The following is a 22,600-nucleotide window of genomic DNA, read 5'->3' on the forward strand; positions in this document are numbered from 1 at the left end:
AGAAATGCAGATATGCGTGTGTGCGTACGCAAGATAGAAATAAACAGTTTTAAAAGACACTAGCGTGTTGTTCTTACCTCCGGTTCCGGATTCCTTCAGCACCCTTTACTAAGCGAAGCAGACGCTTATCCCGTCAGCACTGCGAAGAATATGATCTCCCGCCCTTTGCTGATGGATAATGTCTGCTGAAATTACCTAGCAGAGATATGTGAAGGACAGGACGAGCCGCCAATTGATAAAGCTAAATATTTATCTTATATAAAACCCTTTATGAGGTCTAAGAACACTGTACGCTATTTACGTATGGAGTACCGTAAGGGTACGCACGTTGCGTAACAATCGCTTAGCCGTGGTCGAGACGCTCAAGCGTCACGTTCGCTCACGGCCAAGAGATCACAGGCAGGCACGCTATTGGCTGCCGACTAACGTAATGATTCGCTATAGCGTAGCGGACGCTCGGGACCACGAGGAGATCACCAGCGGCGCAGACGCTCACAATGTTAAACCTTTATATCTAAACCATAAACAATGTATTATGCAGCAGAACCTTAGTGTAATGATAGAGTGTAGATGCAACCTTGTGTAGCCTGATTATCTTAAAAGCTGTTCGAGCGTCACCGACGCTCTGAAAATACTTAACACTATAAGAAATACACAGATACCTGACCTTAGGGTCCAACGCCTTATATGAATGTTATTACTTGCAAAAAGAATAATACAATACAAGTCATACACTACAATATAACATAGACTAACTAACCAGATAACTACACAGGAAATACAATACAATACTATTACGTTTAAGAGAATACGAGAGAAAGAGGAGAGAGAGAGAGAGAGAGAGAGAGAGATGGAGAGATATGGCTCAGAATAACAGCTCCCGATTTTCAGCAATGAGAACCGTTGAAGAGTGAGAGCTGGATGTGATCGGCTTGTCTATTTATGCCTCACACACAATACAATTCAATGGTCCCTACAATCTCATTGTTCATTGGACACAGGAATTCCTCCTCGCATTATAACAAAAGGTCATATGTTGATTCATACAGGTGGGCTGTGACGATTTCCAACTGCTCAGGTGGGTGGGAAACTAGGTTTCCCGCCGCATGGATAAGTAAGTGCAAATAATAGTAAATGGACATAAACTTCTTATGTCCATAACTATTCGCACGAGCGATTAATTCGCTTCAAACCAACACCGGAATATTGCTAATTAAATACTCTTCCGATGGATACTAAACACCACTGTATTACTCCTGTCTGACCCTTCGTATCAAACAAAGTGGGATTTCTCTGTCCATGAACATGCTACATTAACTAAACTTTCAGATTCTATCAAAGGGACCATAATCTACAAAATACATTATATGGTGAAAATATGTAACGATTGAGTCGCACGCTACGAACACATAAACTCTACCGTAAATGCACATACCGCGCGCCCGCGGGTGCCCGCAGCAGCGAGTATGCGCACGCACGGGAGAGCGCACGCATGCGCAGCGCGGACCTGTATGAGGTGCAAATATGGCAGTGTGCATAGTGATATTTTTCTGACTTTGAAACTGATTACCATATACAAAGGGACTGGTGACTCATCGTGAATCCCTCCCCCAGAAACTAGATAACACTTATTGATCACACAGGAGCTCACTTGCTTTTTGGTCTCAGAGGATGATGGACTTGCTGCCAGTTCAGTTCCTGTATTTATTTACAGAGAGAGAGAGAGAGAGAGAGAGATAAGATACATTGAGGGAATGGTATTGTATGCTGGCATGTAATTGTATGTAACTGTATGTTTTAACTGCTTACTGTGTCAGTGTAACTATAGGTATACTGTACTTTGTAATATATATTAAATCCATATACTTTTAATAAATATATACATCAATGAGCTTTGGAACTCAGATAATGTGTGGGTGTATTGTTTTCTCTTATGGGATGCAGTGTTTTGCGATGTATAGCGCACATTCATGGGATATGGTAATAAGAGGTGCAGGCATTTATAATATATATTAGAGCGGGCATTTTAAATATTTGTGAGGAATCAATTTGGCTGACTCAGCTGCCCTGCATACTGGAGAGTACCCTGACTCAGCTGCCCTGCATACTGGAGAGTACGTTGACTCAGCTGCCCTGCATACTGGAGAGGGGAGTACCCTAACCAGAGTTGTAACTAGTCTGGTGCATCCAGTGCCGCAGCACAGAGAGCATGATGCCCTGCAGGCAGAACCGGCTGCCGCCTCAAACTCATTTTGCTGAGCAACAAGCATGTGGTCGTGGAGCTAGTTTAAATTTGGCACAAAAAACTGTGAGCCATTCGTGACTGATGGACTAGAAGCCAAAAGACAGCAGGGGCTATTTGAACTTGGTGCTGGACGCATATCAGTCATGGCTTGCGCATCGGCAGCCAGTCAGAAGCAGACGCTGCAAGCCAATCACTTCTTGCTGTGTCATAACTCCATCTACTTCCAGTGTCTGACTGGTAGCCGACCTTGGCCACCTGTAACTTACCCACTAAGGTAGGCAGGCAAAGGACTGAGCCCCTGATGAGTGGCTTAGCATTAGGCCAGTCTACTTAGTGGTGTTACGTGTATAAGGGCCACTACTGTGTTGTAACATGTATAAGGGAAGCAACTGTGTGGTGTAACATGTATAAGGGGTGCTACAGTGTGGCATAATGGGGGTCATTTCGAGTTGATCGCTCGCTAGCTACTTTTAGCAGCCATGTAAACGCATTGTCGCCGCCCACTGGAGAGTGTATTTTCGCTTTGCAGAAGTGCGAACGCTTGTGCAGCAAAGCGCCTGCAAAATACTTTTGTGCAAAACAAGACTAGCCCTGTAGTTACTCTTCGTGTGCGTTGATTCTAACGACGGAGGGGCGGCTTTTGATGTCACACACCCGCCCAGCCACGCCTGTGTTTTTCCCGACACGCCTGCCTTTTTCTAAGCACTCCCTGAAAATGGTCGGTTGACACCCAGAAACGCCCACTTCATGTCAATCTTCCTGTGTGACTGAAAGCTTCGCTAGAACCTGTGCAAAACCACAATGTTCTTTGTACCCATATGTCGCGTGTGCGCATTGCGGTGCATACGCATGTGCAGCTTAGCCATTTTTTTCACTGATCGCTGCGCTGCGAACAACGGCAGTTAGCGATCAACTCGGAATGACCCCCATTGTGTATAAGGGGTACTGTGTGGCATAATGTGGCCTCTATTACCCGCAAGCTTAATAGAGGTCAACCACAAGATTGACCTCTATTAACCTTGTGGCTAAGCACATAATGCCACAGTTCCCACCATACACTTCTATGGGACCTTTCTCACCATAGAGCATATGGGGAAAGCCCCTGATTGACAGCACAGGAGCACATAACCAATCAGCAGAGCAGCACTACGTGGTGCTCCAATTGGCTGGTGGCTCTCTCAGTGACAGAAGTCATGTGGAGGCCAGAATTTGACATAGGGGATATTTGTGGTTCGTTCCTGCAGGTATAGTGTTTTGTATTTTCAACCCCCCTGGAACGAAGAGGACAGACCTACACTGGAATAGGTGAGTGTTTTTTTGTTGTTGTTTTTTTACAGGTTACGCTGGATTCTACTGGACAAGAGGACCGAAGGGTTACAGGAGATGTAGGTAAGTATGTGTGAGTGTTAATACAAGTGTTTGTTTAGTAAACATATTTTCTACGGTGTGTGACCTGTCTTTATTTTATTGTAATATTTATTTCACAGGGGGACTACAGGTACCAGCAGGCACTTTAATGCACATGCTAGTACATGTGGTTCTCCCAGTAGCAGCATGTGGGGGAGGCTAGTTGGGACTTGTAGTTCCACCTGTAAAAGACAATACTAATTCTAGTTTTACACATGAAAGCTCCAAACTTAACACCCACCGCCCAGGGGTGCTAAAGACAGCCCTTGTGGGATGACCAGTTAAGGAAGCTGTGTGGGGGGAAGGGGGGGGGGTGTGTGTGTTTGGTAATGCTATGGCCACCGGGACCAAGATAAATGTGTCCCCAGCTGTGGCATTACCTCCCTAGGTAGTGGAGCCCAGTGCTGGTTATAAATATACGGGGAGGACCCCTTAGTCTTTTCCCCCTGTATATTTGGAACCAGGACCGGTCCAAGAGCCCGGTGCTGGTTCTTTAGTGTTTGGCTACCAAACACGAGTACATACACTATCGGGAAAACATGATTAACTAAAACACAGGAACATGGTAAATACCCGTGTTTTCGTTTAAAAAAAAACACCCATGTCTAGTCAATATCACCCGTGTTTGATCTCAGTCTCGATTCTTAGTAATCTTACCCCAACTACTCCGTTTATTTAAACCACACAACGTATTTTAGATTACTTACAGCTGCATGATAATGTAGTGGAGCTTTAAGGCCACAGAGACAGATGAGTGCAGGTGACAATAAACCAATGCTGATTAGCAGAACGATGGGGCATTAGACGCCTGTATTACCTGTCACTATGAAATGGAAGAACATCTTGAAGGCAAAGTTTATTTCTACTTTCAGACATGCAGGGAAACTGTAAATGGGATAATATCTAGCGACGGGTAATACTGCCTGTGAGAGCTGCAAAGAGTATTGAAATTCATAACATTTCAAGTCCAATTCCAGCAGAAGTCGGTGTAGGACATCAATCATAAGATGAAAGGAAGAGTGAGCTATTTTCTTGGAACACGGTGCCAATCACAAGACAAATGTCACACGTCAGACAATGAGAACTTGCTATTTTTCAAATGTGTTACAATGGAAGTGTAAAGCGACGGGGCCCTCCGGCTTCATCGACTCCGACAGGACCAATACTTGGTCCTTAGTGCTGCAGCCTAAACAGGGCAGGCGGGGGTTAGGGGCAGAATAACCTGCTGATTACATCAGCACGACAGGGCTTCACAATGGGCTCATCCATACGCTGCGCAAGTTATTATTCTATTCAACAGTCTGTATAATGTTACTCTGTTCCCTGATTTATCTCCTACACGTCTCTCGGCGGAAGCGGAGATGAGAGAAGCGGCTGCCAGGGCGACACGGAATGCCAGGATGCAGGTGAAATTCTTGATGTATCCCAATAGTATCAAAACAGAGAAACGCAGAACATGACATACCGTATAAAATAATATCGATACACTGCAGTAGGAGAACTGTAGCGTCCTTTCCTTGAATATTCAGGTTGCTCACTGCCCACTTCTTTATTTTGCAAAGCTCCATCCCACGTCACTGACTTGGATCCATACGTAAACTGCATATGTTGCATTTTTATCAGAAAGATATTATTTGCATTGTAATCGAAAACAGAAATAGAAAACTATGAGTCCTCATTCTGCAGGATAGGATCAAGGGCCTAATTCAGATCTGATCGCAGCAGAAACTTTGTTAGCTAATGAGCAAAGCCATGCTGCACTGCAGGTGGGGCAGATGTAACATGTGCAGAGAGAGTAGTAGGCCCTACACATTGGCCGATCCGCCGCCGAGCTGCCCGACGGCGGATACGGACAACGGGCGACCCGGCGGCTGGGGGGCAGTGACGGGGGGAGTGAAGTTTCTTCACTCCCTCCGTCACCCGGCTGCATTGAAGTGCAGGCAAATATGGACGAGATCGTCCATATTGGCCTGCATGCACAGCCGACGGGGGACCAGCGATGAACAAGCGCGGGGATGCGCATCGTTCATCGCTGGAGCCTCCACACTGCACAATATGAACGTTATCTCGTTCATTAATGAAGGCGATCGTTCATATTGGGGGTCATTCCGAGTTGTTCGCTCGCAAGCTGCTTTTAGCAGCATTGCACACGCTAAGCCGCCGCCTACTGGGAGTGAATCTTAGCTTATCAAAATTGCAAACGAAAGATTAGCAGAATTGCGAATAGACACTTCTTAGCAGTTTCTGAGTAGCTCCAGACTTACTCGGCATCTGCGATCAGTTCAGTGCTTGTCGTTCCTGGTTTGACGTCACAAACACACCCAGCGTTCGCCCAGACACTCCTCCGTTTCTCCAGCCACTCCCGCTTTTTTCCCAGAAACGGTAGCGTTTTTTCACACACACCCATAAAACGGCCAGTTTCCGCCCAGAAACACCCACTTCCTGTCAATCACATTACGATCACCAGAACGAAGAAAAAACCTCGTAATGCCGTGAGTAAAATACCTAACTGCATAGCAAATTTACTTGGTGCAGTCGCACTGCGGACATTGCGCATGCGCATTAGCGACTAATCGCTCCGTTGCGGAAAAAAATAACGAGCAAACAACTCGGAATGACCCCCATTGTGCAGTCATGTCGGCCAGTGTGTAGGGCCCTTTAGATTTGGGTGGGGTGTGTTCAAACTGAAACTGCATGGAAACCATGCAGGTGGTCGTTAACTAAGCCAGTGCCTCACTGTGCAGAGGCTATGCTGAAACCCAGAATTGGCCGTTCAAGAACCAGATGTCCTGGTCATTGGCATAAAAAATACTGTGCCTGCAGTATTGGTGCATTTGCAGAAAGTCAGAGGAGCGGTGTGATCCCAATGATCAGTGCATGATAACTACAATGCCTTCCGGGCGTATGAAACCTGCAGTGCAGGGTAAGTCAGGGATTGCACCTGTACAGGACAGGACACCCGGCCGGAAAAGTGACATCCTCTGTACAGAATTATCTGTCCACTGTCAGAGTCACGTACACTGCATTCCACTCACCTGGAGACCCACATACAAGGTGCAGGATAACACTGACTGTCCAGGTTATTATACAATAATATACATTTTAATTGCTTAGATCATAATGAATTTAAGTGATCAGGTCTGTTTTTTCTCCATTCAGTTTACAAAGGGCCTAATTCAGATCTGATCGCTGCTGTGAAAACGCCCTGAAAACGCTTGGGCACGCCTGCGTTTTTCCTGACACTCCTAGAAAATGGCCAGTTACCACCCCCCAAATGTCCTCTTCCTGTCCATCAACCTGCGTTCACCTAGCGATAAAAAAAACAGCAGGATTCTTTCAGTTTGGCCTCGAGCCTGCGCGTCACGATCTCGCATGCGCAGTCGTTCAATAATCGTCCGCCTTGCGATTTCACAAAACCGCGATCAGGTCTGATTTAGGCCCAAAATCTTGAAGAGATGATCGTAGCTGTGCTAAATTTAGCACAGCTACGATCAGTCACACTGACATGCAGGGGGGACGCCCAGCACAGGGCTAGTCCGCCCCGCATGTCAGTGCCGGCCACGCCCCGCAAGAAGTGCAAAGGCATCGCACAGCGGCGATGCCTTTGCACTTCTAGAGTAGCTCCCGACCAGCGCAGCTTTAACATACTGGCTGGGAGCATCTCATCGCTCCCCGGCCGGCAGCAGCTGCGTGTGATGCCACGCAGCCGCTGCTGGCCGCTCCCCGCACGGTCCGGTCACGTCTGCATTGGCTGGACCACGCCCACGAAACGGCGGGCAAATGCCGCTGTTCCGCCCCTCCCGCCCACCGCCTGTCAGTCAGGCAGAGGTGATCGCACTCCCGCTACGGCTTTTGGTACCCGTTCGCTCGGCTGCGATAAAATGCAGCGAGCAAACGGGTCAGAATGACCCCCATTGAGACATGGGTCATTTTCTCAGCTCCCTCACTCTGCGACGTAGAAACATAGAATTTGCCGGCAGGTAAGAACCACTTGGCCCATGTAGGCGTTGTAAAGTTACATCACAGACCAGGGGTAGCATGGTATCCGGTCACTAGGTCGACAAGACTTAGGTCGACCACTATTGGTCGACAATAACTAGGTTGACAGGGTCTCTAGGTCGACTTGTTCTAGGTCGACAGGTCAAAAGGTCAACATGAGCTTTTCACATTTTTTTTTAAACTTTTTGATACTTTACGATCCACATGGAATACGATTAGGAACGGTAACCTGTGCCGAGCGCTTCGTTCGCGAGCCATGCAAGGGGACACGGTGCACTAATTGGGGTTCCTGGTCACTGTACGGTGTAAACGACACCAAAAAAGATTTAAAACCTAGACCATGTCGACCTAGAGACCCTGTCGATCAATAGTGTGGTCAACCTTCAACACCACACCCGGGTAGCATGCGGCACACCAGCTACTGTAGACCTGTACATCCCAGCATGCCCTGCCACAGATTTGCTGTCTGCATATGCTAAAATTGTGGCAGGACATGCTGGTATGTGTAGTTCGACAGCAGCTGAAGTGCTGGAGATATTTGCGGCCAGACCATGGTGTTATTTCATGCATGCAGGCCCTTTGTCACTTCCGTGGTTGCGAATATAGGGGGTCATTCCGAGTTGATCGCTAGCTGCTTTCGTTCGCTGTGCAGAGATTAGGCAAAAAAACTGCACTTCTGCAATGTGCACACGCGTCGTAAAATTGCAATGAACGATGTAGTTTCACACAAGGTCTAGCAAAGCTTTTCAGTCGCACTGCTGGCCACAGAGTGATTGACAGGAAGAGGGTGTTTCTGGGTGTCAACTGACCGTTTTCAGGGAGTGTTTGGAAAAACGCAGGCGTGGCTGGGCGAACGCAGGGCGTGTTCGTGACGTCAAAAGAGGAACTGAACAGTCTGAAGTGATCGCAAGCGCTGAGTAGGTTTTGAGCTACTCTAAAACTGCACAAAAAAAGTTTGCCGCCGCTCTGCGATCCTTTCGTTCGCACTTCTGCGAAGCTAAAATACACTCCCAGTGGGAGGCGGCATAGCGTTTGCACGGCTGCTAAAAACTGCTAGCGACCGAACAACTCGGAATGACCCCCATAGTGAAGATTAATCTCCAGAATTTAAAAAAAAAAATTCAAGAAAAGTTGCCGCGGTAAGAGAAGATTAACGACAGGAATATTCCACTTTTGCCCCAAAGTTTCCACCGTTATTCAGACTCTAAAATCACATATGTATAGTTTATAAACAGTGCAGATTGTAATTTCACGGTTTCCTGCTGATCCCCCCCAGGACATCACAATGAATCAAGAACTACAAACATTAGTAATGACACTTTTTACTGTTTCATATCTGACAAACATACTGCCCAGAGGAAGTGGCTGCTGCCGGGCTACTTGGGTTTTATCACCCGCTGCAAGTGAAAAATTAAGATGCTCAAAACTATATAATACAAGCAAAGATCTCTAACACAAACCGTTCCAACACTGCAGCTGCAAGTTTGCAAAATATCACTTTATGTGTCGCTGTCATTGTGTTGCTGCGATACTGACCCCAGACTCTATGCAATTACAGTACAGTCATAAAGGACTGGAAATAACTGGAAGCCATCACCAGACACTAAAATGAAACACGGATTGTAAACCCAGAAGGAGGAACCGAAATATAATAGAGGACTGAGGTCATAAAGAACGGAGGAAAAACATTAGCTTAGCGTGATTTTGTTTTGTCCACGGATTGTACACATTTTGCAGACAAATAATGGGGAGAGGGGTACAGATAGCGTTACCACCTCATCCCTTTAATTCTGGACACACATTAATTACACAGGTTCTGTGGCTGATTAAACCCAGGTGAAATGGAGTCTTGAAGTCAGCCAGCCACGGAACCTGTGTAATGAATATGTGTCCAGAATTAAAGGGATGACGTGATAACCCTAGGTACAGAAGAGAAGGAGGTAGAGAGATAATGGGGAAAGCGCCGTCTGCGGTCACAAAGACAAGTGTTCTAACATGAACACGCTAAATAGCAAGGCTAATATTACAGACTATGCTCTAAATCACAGGTTCTCAAACTCGGTCCTCAGGACCCCACACGGTGCATGTTTTGCAGGTCTGCTCACAGAATCACAGGTGAAATAATTAGCACCACCTGTGGACCTTTTAAAATGTGTCAGTGAGTAATACACCTGTGCATCTGCTGGGTTACCTGCAAAACATGCACTGTGTGGGGTCCTGAGGACCGAGATTGAGAACCCCTGCTCTAAATCATATAGACAGCGGGTATGGGACTCAGGGTTGACACCCATTGGTCGACAGTGGCTAGGTCGACACTAGAAATAGGGCGACATGAAAAAAGGTTGACTTGAAAAAAGGTCGACATGAGTTTTTAATTTAGTTTTTTGTGTCGTTTTCCACGTCAAGTGACCGGGAACCCCAATTAGTGCACCGGGTCCCCTTGCATGGCTCGCTTCGCTCGACATGCTGCGGGCAAGGTGCCTCACTCCGCTACAGCTGTGCTCGGCACAGGTTACCGTTCCCAATGGTAGTCCACGTGGATCGTAAAGTATGAAAAAGTCCCCCCAAAAATTGAAAAACTCATGTCGACCTTTTTGCATGCCCACCTTGTTCAAGTCGACCTAATGGCCGTGTCGACCTATCCACTGTCGACCAAGAGTCCAGATACCTAGCCAGCGATGCCTCACAATTCTCCGTTGTATAGGTGGTAGGTGAGGCTGCGGGGTGGAAGTCAGGTGGGGGCTGGCTGGTGCAGGAACGGCCAGGAGGAAATGAGGGCCCCACTACTGAGGGTTCTTGATCATGGCCTAAGCCAGGGGTGGCCAAACAGTCGATCGCGATCCGCCGCCCAGCCACCCGAAACCGCGCCTCTCCTGCCTGCCGCTCTGCCTCCTCAGTCTGGTCTGCGGCAGTGACGGCCGAGTGTATAGCTCAAATCAGGTGCCGGTTCGTTAGCCAATGAGAGCTCGCGGACCGGCTCTTGATTTGAGCTATACACGCTGCCGTCACCGCCGGAGATTAGACTGAGAAGCAGGGCGGCAGGCAGGAGAAGTGCGCGCTGCGCTCTCCACACAGCAACGGTGAGCTCTTCTATGGGGGCATATCTGGCATTGTGGGCACATGGCTCAGTGGGGGCACATCTGGCAATGTGGGGCATATCTGGCACTGTGGGGTCATATGTGGCACTGGGGGCATATCTGGCTCTGCGGGCACATGGCACTGTGGGGGCATATCTGGCACTGTGGGGGCATATCTGGCACTGTGGGGGCATATCTGTAATCTGGCGCTGTGGGGGCATATCTGGCACTGTGGGCACATGGCACTGTGGGGGCATATCTGTATCTGGCACTGTGGGGGCATATCTGGCACTGTGGGCACATGGCACTGTGGGGGCATATCTGTAATCTGGCGCTGTGGGGGCATATCTGGCACTGTGGGCACATAGCACTGTGAGGGCATATCTGGCACTGTGGGGGCATATCTATCTGGCATTGTGGGGGCATATCTATCTGGCATTGTGGGGGCATATCTGGCACTGTGGGGGCATATCTGGCACTGTGGGCACATGGCACTGTGAGGGCATATCTGGCACTGTGGGCACATGGCACTGTGGGGGCATATCTGGCACTGTGGGGGCATATCTGGCACTGTGGGGGCATATCTGTAATCTGGCACTGTGGGGGCATATTTGGCACTGTGGGGGCATATCTGTATCTGGCACTGTGGGGGCATATCTGGCACTGTGGGCACATGGCACTGTGGGGGCATGTGTATCTGGCACTGTGGGGGCATATGTGTTTGAGGTTTTTACCTGTGGGGGCCAATGTGTTATTTCGTGTGAGGCAGTCATTACACTCTGTGCAGCAAGGCTACGTCCCTTTTTTTAGTTATACCACGCCCACTTTTTGTTATACCACGCCCCATTTTGTTATGACACGCCCCCTTTTCTGCGGCGCACGCTATTATTCCTCCTAGGTAGATCACAAAAGCTTTTTAGCTTTCACAGTAGATCACCGACTCCAAAAGTCTGGCCGCCCCTGGCCTAAGCCTTTTAGGAGGAGGTTTCAGAGCAGCTAATCCAGGAGGGTCTGGGACTCCAGGTCGACAACAAAAAGGTCGACACACCTTAGGTCGACGACAATTGGTCGACACACCTTAGGTCGACATGGACAAAAGGTCGACATGGACAAAAGGTCGACAGGAACAAGGTCGACATGGAAAAAGGTCGACATGGGTTTTTTATGGGTTTTTGGCGTCGTTTTCTTCGTAGAGTGACCGGGAACCCCAATTAGTGCACCGCGTCCCCTCGCATGGCTCGCTTTGCTCGCCATGCTTCGGGCATGGTGCCTTCGCTCCGCTCCGCTTCGCTCGGCACAGATTACCGTTCCAATCGTAGTCCACATGGATCGTCAAGTATGAAAAAGTTCCAAAAAAGAAAAAAATTGTGAAAAACTCATGTCGACTTTTTTCCATGTCGACCTTCTGTCCACGTCGACATAAGGTGTGTCGACCAATTGGCGTCGACCTAAGGTGTGTCAACATTTTTTGTTGTCGACCTGGAGTCCGGATACCAATCCAGGAGGACCTGATGCTCCGTAATTGATTGAGATCATGTAACATGTTAATGTATCCTAGTTGGCAGACCCGGACCATCATCAATAGGGGACCATATTGTTTTTCAATTAGCCGCAATCAGTCCTCTGGCTGCAGAGCGCTCCGTATATGTCTGAGGAGCAACACGTTTTTATTTATTTGGGAAATAATGAATTATGAGAGTGAAAATTTACTGTAGCAGCCGCCTGGCGCACAAAAGATGGTACTCGTTTGGATGGTCGACCGTGTTAAGGTTGACAGTCATTAGGTCGACCACTATTGATCGACATGGACAAATGGTCGACACGTGAAAAAGGTCAACACAGAACTGGTCGACACATGAAAAGTTTGACATGGCTTTTTATAAAAGAATGAGATTTTTAGCTTTTTCATACTTTACCATCCACGTGGACTACGATTGGGAACGGTAACCTGTGCCAAGTGCAGCGGTAGCTGGGTGAGAGACATGCAAGGGGACACAGTGCACTAATTGGGGTTCCTGGTCATGTTACGGAAAAAATGACACCAAAAACAGTTAAAAAAATTAATGTCGACATTTCCACGTGTCAACCTGTCCCGTGTCGACAATTTCCATGTGTCGACTATTAGTACATGTTGACAAATAGTGGTCGGCCATTCATAGCAGAACCCAATAAGATAGAGTCTGGCACATATATAAGTAATATAGACGCGTCTGTTGGCATTTTAAGGGGTTACTTATTATTATTATTTTGCAAGTCACAGTATAAATGTCATTTAAGTTGTTTTTTTGGCACATCATTTGTTGAAACATTTCAGTGTAAGCTACAAATGATATATTGAAATACTGTTATCACGTTGCAGACAGCCATGTAACTCTCCAAACTGAAATGGCCATATATTTAGTAATGACTGGTTTCTGCCTTGTGCAGTGTAGAGTATGGGAAAAAGGCAACAGAAGGCTGTCCTAATTGCCAGAACAACAGTAAGATGAATGAGACTTCCAATGCTTTTATATTGCTGGGACTTGTGAAACTACAAGTTCCAGCAAGCACAGGCAGCCAGAGCAGACCAATTTTCCAGCAACATTGCCTTGCTGCTAGCCCCACTTTGGAGGTTTCAACTAATCACAAGTGGCCGGCACGTAAACACTGCTTGTGATTGGTGGAGCTTTTGCCATTCATTTATATGGGAGGTGTTTTGTGAATGGGTGCCCTGCTCCCACTGAAATGCATTGCCTATTGGAATGCGTACTGGAAAATGTGATTTTGCTGATCAGTGTAAAACCAGCCAAAATGTCCTAAATTGCAAATAAATTGATATTTAATAGAATTAATTAAAAGTTTATGTATGCCGATTTTTAACCTTGAAAACATATTTTTGCCTGGATTTATCAAGCCTTGGAGAGTGATACATTGCATGGTGATAAACCACCAACCAATCATCTCCTAACTGTCATTTTTCAAACACAGCCTGTAACATGGCAGTTAGGAGCTGATTGGTTGGTACTTTACCACCGTACAGTTTTCCACTTTCCAATTCCTGGTTAATTTAACCAACACCCTTAAGGGAAACAAGATGAAATAACATTAAGGAGTAAATTTATTAATATTCAATTTGTAAATCTATTTAATCAATCAACATACTATGTTTATGGTCTAAATCACGTTTAGTAACTGACTTTTTTTTACATAGTAAAACAATGGGGGTAATTCAGAGTTGATCGCAGCAGCAAATATGGTAGCAGTTGGGCAAAACCAGAGGCCTAATTCAGACCTGGTCGCACGCACGCTTTTTTTTGCACTGCTGCGACCAGGTAATCGCCGCCTACAGGGAAGGGGGTAAACACTATGCAGGGATGCGATTGGCTGTGCAGAGAGCTGCACAAACAAAAGTTTGTGCAGTTTCTGCACAGCCCAGGATTTACTCAGCCGCTGCGACGAGCCGGGACGTTGCTGACGTCAGGAACCCTCCCTGGAAACGGCCGGGCCCGTCTGCGTTTTTCCGGACACTTCCAGAAAACGGTGAGTTGCTGCCCACGAACGCCTTCTGTCTGTCAATCTTCTTGCGATCGACCTCGTAGGATCCGTCGCTGGCGGCCAACGTGCCTGCGCATTGCGGGTCACACGCATGCGCAGTTCAGAACTGATCGCACGACTGCGAAAAAATGCAGTGTGCGATCGGGTCTGAATGACCCCCCCATGTGCACTGCAGGTGGGGCAGATATAACATTTGCAGAGAGAGTTAGATTTGGGTGGGTTATTTTGTTTCTGTGCAGGGTAAATAATACTGGCTGCTTTATTTTTACACTGCAGTTTAGATTTCAGTTTGAACACACCCCACCCAAATCTCTGCACATTTTACATCTGCCCCCCCTGCAGTGTACATGGTTTTGCCCAACTGCTAACAAATTTTCTGCTGCGATCAACTCTGGATTAGGTCCTATGTTAACATCAATATTAATCAATTGAAACTGGTTTTAGGATCAATCAAAATTGATCTTTAGTAAATTTACCCCTAAAAGGAGAGAAATCGGCGATGGAAAAAGGGTAACTCGCTGCCAAACTTTGCACAAGTGTTTTATACTGTGAGAAATGTTATAAATATATACATATTATTAATACAATGACACATACAGTACAAGCAATACATGATACTGCATCCATTCTGTAAAAGTGCTTTGATTGTTGCAAAACAATTCCTGATTTTCTTCAGGGGCAGATTGCACCGTTGGGAATTGAGGCAAAAGTGGTTTCATTTTTAAACAATTTTACCTCTACTAGTAATTATAAAAACCAAATACATACAATACTAAACATTCTGCTATCAATGACCACGTTATAATCATACAGATAATAATTCTGTGTGTAAACAGACGGCAGATCTCTTACAGAATTATACAACAGTATATTGCTGATGAAACGCGTCGTCTGTGTGTGATTTACATGGAATGATGGCCTGCGCATATCGTACTGCCTGTATATACCGTCAGACTTACCGCTCATCTCACGGATAATCACAGCCAGCAATTGGTTCTGTTACACATGGCGCAGGTTGTCTGACACAAAGATGGAGTCCACCAAGCTATCCGCACCGAGGGGCAAATTACAGCGGAGAAGATGCTGGCTGCAGCGTTTCCTCTTTCATGTAAGAAATATCATCAGTATTTTACCATGTAAGAACAAGCTGACATTTCCATAACATAAATAATAAAACAGAAAGAAGTGTACAGAGCTTGGCTAGGAAAATGTTATTTACACACAGATGTTCCCTGGAGCACAGTTCCAGATTATTTTTAAAGTGACTGAATTATCTCCATCATTCCTAGAGTCAGTGTCTATATACTGTATACACAGAGGTCTGATCTGCCTCCGCAATTTCTCAGCCCTTGGAAGACGAAGAGAGGTCTCTAGCTATTATATAATGTTTCCATCCATCTCACTGTGTAACTTAGCTGTCTCTCTCTCCTAACGTGTCACTTACTTTATCCGTATTGCTCCTCATGGTCATTTTATTACATACCTAACCCTCCTCACTGATCATTATAATTTACTGCCTCTCCTACCATCCTCACTGCGATTCTACTGCTTCCCCAATCCTCTGCACTGCTCCTCACTGTGATTCTACTGCATCCCCAATCCTCTGCACTGCTCCTCACTGTGATTCTACTGCATCCCCAATCCTCTGCACTGCTCCTCACTGTGATTTTACTGCCTCTCATACCATCCTCACTGCGATTCTACTGCATCCCCAATCCTCTGCACTGCTCCTCACTGTGATTCTACTGCATCCCCAATCCTCTGCACTGCTCCTCACTGTAATTTTACTGCATCCCCAATCCTCTGCACTGCTCCTCACTGTGATTCTACTGCCTCTCCTACCATCCTCACTGCGATTCTACTGCATCCCCAATCCTCTGCACTTCTCCTCACTGTGATTTTACTGCCTCTCCTACCATCCTCACTGCGATTCTACTGCATCCCCAATCCTCTGCACTGCTCCTCACTGTGATTTTACTGCCTCTCCTACCATCCTCACTGAGATTCTACTGCATCCCCAATCCTCTGCACTGCTCCTCACTGTGATTCTACTGCATCCCCAATCCTCTGCACTGCTCCTCACTGTGATTCTACTGCATCCCCAATCCTCTGCACTGCTCCTCACTGTGATTCTACTGCCTCTCCTACCATCCTCACTGCGATTCTACTGCATCCCCAATCCTCTGCACTGCTCCTCACTGCGATTCTACTGCATCCCCAATCCTCTGCACTGCTCCTCACTGTGATTTTACTGCCTTTCCTACCATCCTCACTGCGATTCTACTGCTTCCCCAATCCTCTGCACTGCTCCTTACTGTGATTGTACTGCCTCCCCTACTATCCTCACTGCGATGCTACCTCATCCCCAATCCTCTGCACTGCTCCTCACTGTCATTGTACTGCCTCTCCTACTATCCTCACTGCGATTCTACTGCTTCCCCAATCCCCTGCACTGCTCCTCACTGTGATTTTAGTGCCTCTCCTACCATCCTCACTGTGATTTTACTGCTTCCCCAATCCTCTGCACTGCTCCTGTCACTCCTCACTGACTTTACTGCCTCTCCTACCATCCTCACTGTGATTTTACTGCCTCTCCTACCATCCTCACTGCGATTCTACTGCTTCCCCAATCCTCTGCACTGCTCCTGTCACTCCTCACTGCTCCTCACTGTGATTTTACTGCTTCTCCCACCATCCTCACTGTGATTTTACTGCCTCTCCTACCATCCTCACTGCAAATCTACTGATTCTCCAATCCTCCGCACTGCTCCTCACTGTGATTCTCCTACCATCCTCACTGCGATTCTACTGCTTCCCCAACGCATCCCCAATACTCTGCACTGCTCCTCACTGTGATTCTCCTACCATCGTCACTGCGATTCTACTGCATCCCCAATCCTCTGCACTGCTCCTCACTGTGATTCTCCTACCATCCTCACTGCGATTCTATTGCTTCCCCAATCCTCTGTACTGCTCCTCACTGTGATTCTCCTACCATCCTCACTGCGATTCTATTGCTTCCCCAATCCTCTGTACTGCTCCTCACTGTGATTTTACTGCCTTTCCTACCATCCTCACTGCGATTCTACTGCTTCCCCAATCCTCTGCACTGCTCCTTACTGTGATTGTACTGCCTCCCCTACTATCCTCACTGCGATGCTACCTCATCCCCAATCCTCTGAACTGCTCCTCACTGTCATTGTACTGTCTCTCCTACTATCCTCACTGCGATTCTACTGCTTCCCCAATCCCCTGCACTGCTCCTCACTGTGATTTTAGTGCCTCTCCTACCATCCTCACTGTGATTTTACTGCTTCCCCAATCCTCTGCACTGCTCCTGTCACTCCTCACTGACTTTACTGCCTCTCCTACCATCCTCACTGTGATTTTACAGCCTCTCCTACCATCCTCACTGCGATTCTACTGCTTCCCCAATCCTCTGCACTGCTCCTCACTGTGATTCTCCTACCATCCTCACTGTGATTCTACTGATTCCCCAATCCTCTGCACTGCTCCTCACTGTGATTTTACTGCCTTCTCCTACCATCCTCACTCCGATTCTACCTCATCCCCAATCCTCTGCAGTGCTCCTCACTGTGATTTTACTGCCTCGCCTACTATACTCACTGTGATTCTACTGCTTCCCCAATCATGTGCACTGCCCCTCACTGTAATTCTCCTACCATGCTCCCTGTGATTCTACTGCTTCCCCAATCCTCTGCACTGCTACTCACTGTGATTTTACTGCCTCTCCTACCATACTCACTGTGATTCTACTGCATCCCCAATCCTCTGCCCTGCTCCTCACTGTGATTCTCCTACCATCCTCACTACGACTGTACTGCTTTCCCAATCCTCTGCACTGCTCCTCACTGCAATTCTACTGCTTCCCAAAGCCTCTGCACTGCTCCTCTCAGGGATTATACTGCTTCTACCATGCTCACTGCTCCTGTAAGTGATTCTACTGCTTCACCAATCCTACTAGTTCCTTGAACCTCTGCACTGCTCCTGTCAGTAGTTTTACTGCTTCTCCAACTCACTGCACCCGTCAGTGATTCTACTGCTTTCCCAATCCGCCGCACTGATCCTGTCAGTGATTCTACTGCTTGCCCAATCTGCCGCACTGATCCTGTCAGTGATTCTACTGCTTGCCCAATCGCCGCACTGCTCCTGTCAGTGATTTTACTGCCACTCCTACCATCCTCACTGCTCCTGTCAGTGATTTCACTGCCTCCGCACTGCTCCTCAGTGATTATACTGCCTCTCCTACCATCACTGCTCCTCTCAGTGATTTCACTGCTTCTCCAATCCTTTACACTGCTCCTGTCACTCCTCACTGTTCCCATCACTGATTTTACTGCTTCTCCAACATTCCTCACTGCTCCTGTCAGTGATTTTATTGCTTTCCAATTCTCTGCACTGCTCCTGTCAGTGATTTTATTGCTTTCCAATTCTCTGCACTGCTCCTGTCAGTAATTTTACTTTTTCCCCAATACTCCTCATTGGTCCCCTAGGGGATTATATTGCTTCTCCTACCATCCTCACTGCTCCTCACACTGCTTCTCCAATTCTCTGCACTGCTCCTATCAGTGATTTTATTGCTTTCCAATTCTCTGCACTGCTCCTATCAGTGATTTTATTGCTTTCCAATTCTCTGCACTGCTCCTATCAGTGATTTTATTGCATTCCAATTCTCTGCACTGCTCCTGTCAGTGATTTTACTTTTTCCCCAATACTCCTCATTGGTCCCCTAGGGGATTATATTGCTTCTCCTACCATCCTCACTGCTCCTCACACTGCTTCTCCAATCCTCTGCACTGCTCCAGTCAGTGATTTTACTGCCTCTCCTACCATCCTCACTACTCCTCACTGTGATTGTACTGCTTCTCCAATCCTCTGCACTGCTCATCTCAGGGATTATACTGCTTCTCCTACCATCTTCATTGCTCATTACAGTAGTTTTGTGGCTTCTCCAATACTCCTCGCTGCTCCTCTCTGTGATTTCATAACACAGTGCCCAGTGGATTATTTTACTGCATTTGTGCCGTAAAGAACCACTGGAGCTCAAAATGTACATTTTCTGCTATGAACCATAAAGATAAAATCCACTGTTCAGGGTTACCACGTCCATTGCTGCACGGTTATCACGTAAAGTATTACCTCCCCATCCAACACAGACAGCTGAAGCTCTCTCACATTTTCTGATGGAATCTGACAGAGCTGATTCTACAGAAATCACCGGCCCTGCTCCAACAAACACAGTGCTTTCCTGCAGAACAAGTCTTCCTAGCTATCTGGGTAAGACAGAGAAGCACCCCCTCCTAACAAGGCAGAATGTCAAACAGCATGTGGATATATCCCACTCCAGACATATAATGCATATTCATCCTTTCATTAATACTAATCAGAAAATTCCTATTACACAGTGGCTCCATTTGCCATTTAAGAAGTTTAGCCACCAAGTGAATATCCATAGGCTTCAGTAGTAACAGTGACGCCAACAGGCTAGCTGCAAGTAGTGCATTCCATGAAATACAAAATACAGAGAAACGTTTGCCTATTTGAGCCTTAGTACTTATCAGCCACAGGGAAATCCCTCTACTAGGGATACCAAAGTGATACATTCCCTTTACATCCTGCCTGTGGCTTAGAAAGGACGCTTCTCCGTGTCCAGAGAAATGACTATAACGCAGAATCCGAGTAAACATCTTGCGCTCTCTTTGAGACGTCTTACGGAAGCATTATGTAACTGTGCAGGTAAGTGACCAATCAGGCCTTAGAGCTGCTGTACTGTCGGCCAGGTGAGTTAGAGGCTTTACTCATGAATGCTGCAGTTTGTAATCTGTGAGGTTGCAGGACGGGTGTGAACGGTGTAAGAGCGGCGTATACGAGGTCACATACACATCGGCCTTGTGCAAGCTGCTCAGCGCGGTTCTCTTCTCCGTCGCTCCTCTGCTGCACAGCAGTCTCTTTTCGTCGCCAGAGTCCAAGTGGCTCTCGCAGAAGTCAACCAGGGTCTGCACTTGCTCGTGAAGGGGGAAACCTTTGAATCGTCTTTGGGCCAAGTGGAAGAAAGCCTCAATGAACGCCTGAAGGCACATTCCTGGAACACCTGAAAATAGGAGAAAAGATGCTGAAAGTTCTTAGTTACGCTTAGCATGGCAGGACCCTGGCATAGACCTCCAGCAATGAGCGGGTTTGAGATACTTTGCTCAAGGCAACGAACGTTCATATCACTAGCGGTTTGTGCGTGTTAGTTGTGATCTTGTATCCATGACACTTGTCTTCCAACATGGCAACAGCTGAGTCTGCAGACACAAATCCACCAGAGCAATTCGGTATTGCTCCAGTTCCGACACAGCAGCTGCGAAAAGCAGCTTTCCAACAATCCTTAAGAGCCACACTTATACAAACAGCGAGCTGGGGGAGGCAGAAAGATCCCTGGACGCACTGTGCTTGGCTTTGCAATGCTAACACTATCTGAAGATGGCATCAGTTCCTGCAACCAAATAATGATGGACGGCGACATCAGGACTGCAATGGTGAATGGACCTGCTACAGACAACATGCGGAAACTAAAGGTTTCTACACATGTAGCACATCCATTCAATTTCACGAAAAGGACCCTTTGGTCTTGTAATGACTTTTCACCATCTTTTAAAGATACCTCAATGAGCTGGGCTATATAAAATAGCAGGATACTGTATGACCGCCAGTCTTGTGAGCAGCTTAAAGTTTATTGCCGTCACATCTTACGTTAAGCACTGGTTTTACGCTTTTCTTTGATGAGGTAAGTGTTTCACCTTATGTGAGAAATAACTTACCTTTTATTGCAAAAGATTTCACTTACTGATCGGAAGAAACCTGATAACTAACCATTCACTGTAACTTATCAATGTTCTGTATAGCGATACATACGGTAGAGCCCTGATTATATGACCAGTAGTAAGGCTGGGCAGTCCTGTGACCATCCCTTACGCCATTTATGTGGTTACGTTGCAGTGTGGTAAGTGCTGAAGCTCCATCTGTCCCCTATATTATAATGCTACCAAGGGAAAAGAGCTTCTGTGCCCCATATGCTGACCAAGGGTTCTATTCATGAAGCAGTGAAAAGTGTGGAGAAGTGAGCCTGTGGAGAAGTTGTCCATGGCAACCAATCAGCATTGAAGTAACATTTCTCATTTGCATACTATACGACTGTACGAAGCAGCTGATTGGTTGCCATGGGCAACTTCTCCAGAGCTCCACTTCTCCACTCTTTTCACTGCTTCATGAATAGACCCCCAAGTGGCAAGACATCCCCCGGAACGAACCACTTATTCTTAAAAATACATCAAGGATTATGATCCCAAGGGAAACTTATTTTAGCCATTAAACATAAATGGCTGCAAAAAGTAGACCTTGATCTTATTTCTGCCTACTGATTATAACGTCCATTTCTGAGGCTATTAAGGAAACATTTACCCTTCTGCCCGCGGGATAACGTCGTTCCTGATCAGAAAGGGAGAAATAAAGGGGCTTTACGCTGCATAAAGCCGGGTAACCTGCAAACACTGCAAAACTATTATTGATACAATAATTATAATAAAGTGTTTTATTTATTATTTTTAACAGGTAAAATACAGAATGTTATAGATGACATTAGTGGTTCATTTTCTGTATGCATCAAAACTTTAGCAATATGATTCATATTTGTGTGATACATTCCTGTGGTGTTTGTGGTCTGAGCATATGCTCGGCACGGGGTCCGCCTGAATAACCCCCTGGTGTTCCAGACGCTGAAAACACCCCCGAAGAGCACGTTGTGTCAAGATTCGGGTGGAGGCACTGTTTCCAAGAGAACCGCAGGGTGAAAAGCATTACAAGGGGAAGAGCTTTAAACACATGCCATTACCCAGAAGACCCAGGAAAAGGGGTGTTACAGCGACCCATGGAATAAGTCATGCAGGGGGTATCCCGCTAATTAACTAATCATTCTCTCTGTGCATGTCCTATTTTCCGTGCAATGCTTATTCACTCATTGAAACCAATTATGTGAGGCCAACATGGCTGCCTTGCTTGGTACTCTGTGTAGAATGAAAAATGCATGGTTCTGATGTACATACAAGGATCCTGACGAGTATTTTAACAGTTCAAGTCATTCCCTATCCTGCCCAGTGTAATTCTCCATAGTGCGCCCAAAATGGCTGCCTCACCTGGACCCTACATGGGTAGGATAAACAATCCTGCAACTGATGGCCCAAAATGGCTGCCAAACGTGGACCCTGCATAGGTAGAATGAACAATCCTGCAACTGATTATCCAAAATGGCAGCCTCACGTGGACCCTGCATAGGTAG

The 22,600-nt window shown here is 46.7% G+C and overlaps 1 protein-coding gene across 5 annotated transcripts in view; it reads right to left on the reverse strand.

Moving 5' to 3' along the window:
* The window catches only part of TTLL11 (tubulin tyrosine ligase like 11), a 604,411-nt gene that overhangs the window by 256,830 nt on the left and 324,981 nt on the right, over nt 1-22,600 (reverse strand). For 3 of the 5 annotated variants that reach the window (XM_063935976.1, XM_063935975.1, XM_063935973.1), the window contains one exon: nt 14,787-20,374. The exons of the other annotated variants lie outside the window; for them this stretch is intronic. In XM_063935976.1, the coding sequence (XP_063792046.1) occupies nt 20,082-20,374 (293 nt within the window). In that variant the 3' untranslated portion in view covers nt 14,787-20,081. Of the gene's footprint in view, nt 1-14,786; nt 20,375-22,600 lie in introns of those variants that run through there. 5 annotated transcript variants of the gene reach the window in all.

Source organism: Pseudophryne corroboree, chromosome 8 (genome assembly GCF_028390025.1).
Source record: "Pseudophryne corroboree isolate aPseCor3 chromosome 8, aPseCor3.hap2, whole genome shotgun sequence".
NCBI lineage: Eukaryota > Metazoa > Chordata > Amphibia > Anura > Myobatrachidae > Pseudophryne > Pseudophryne corroboree.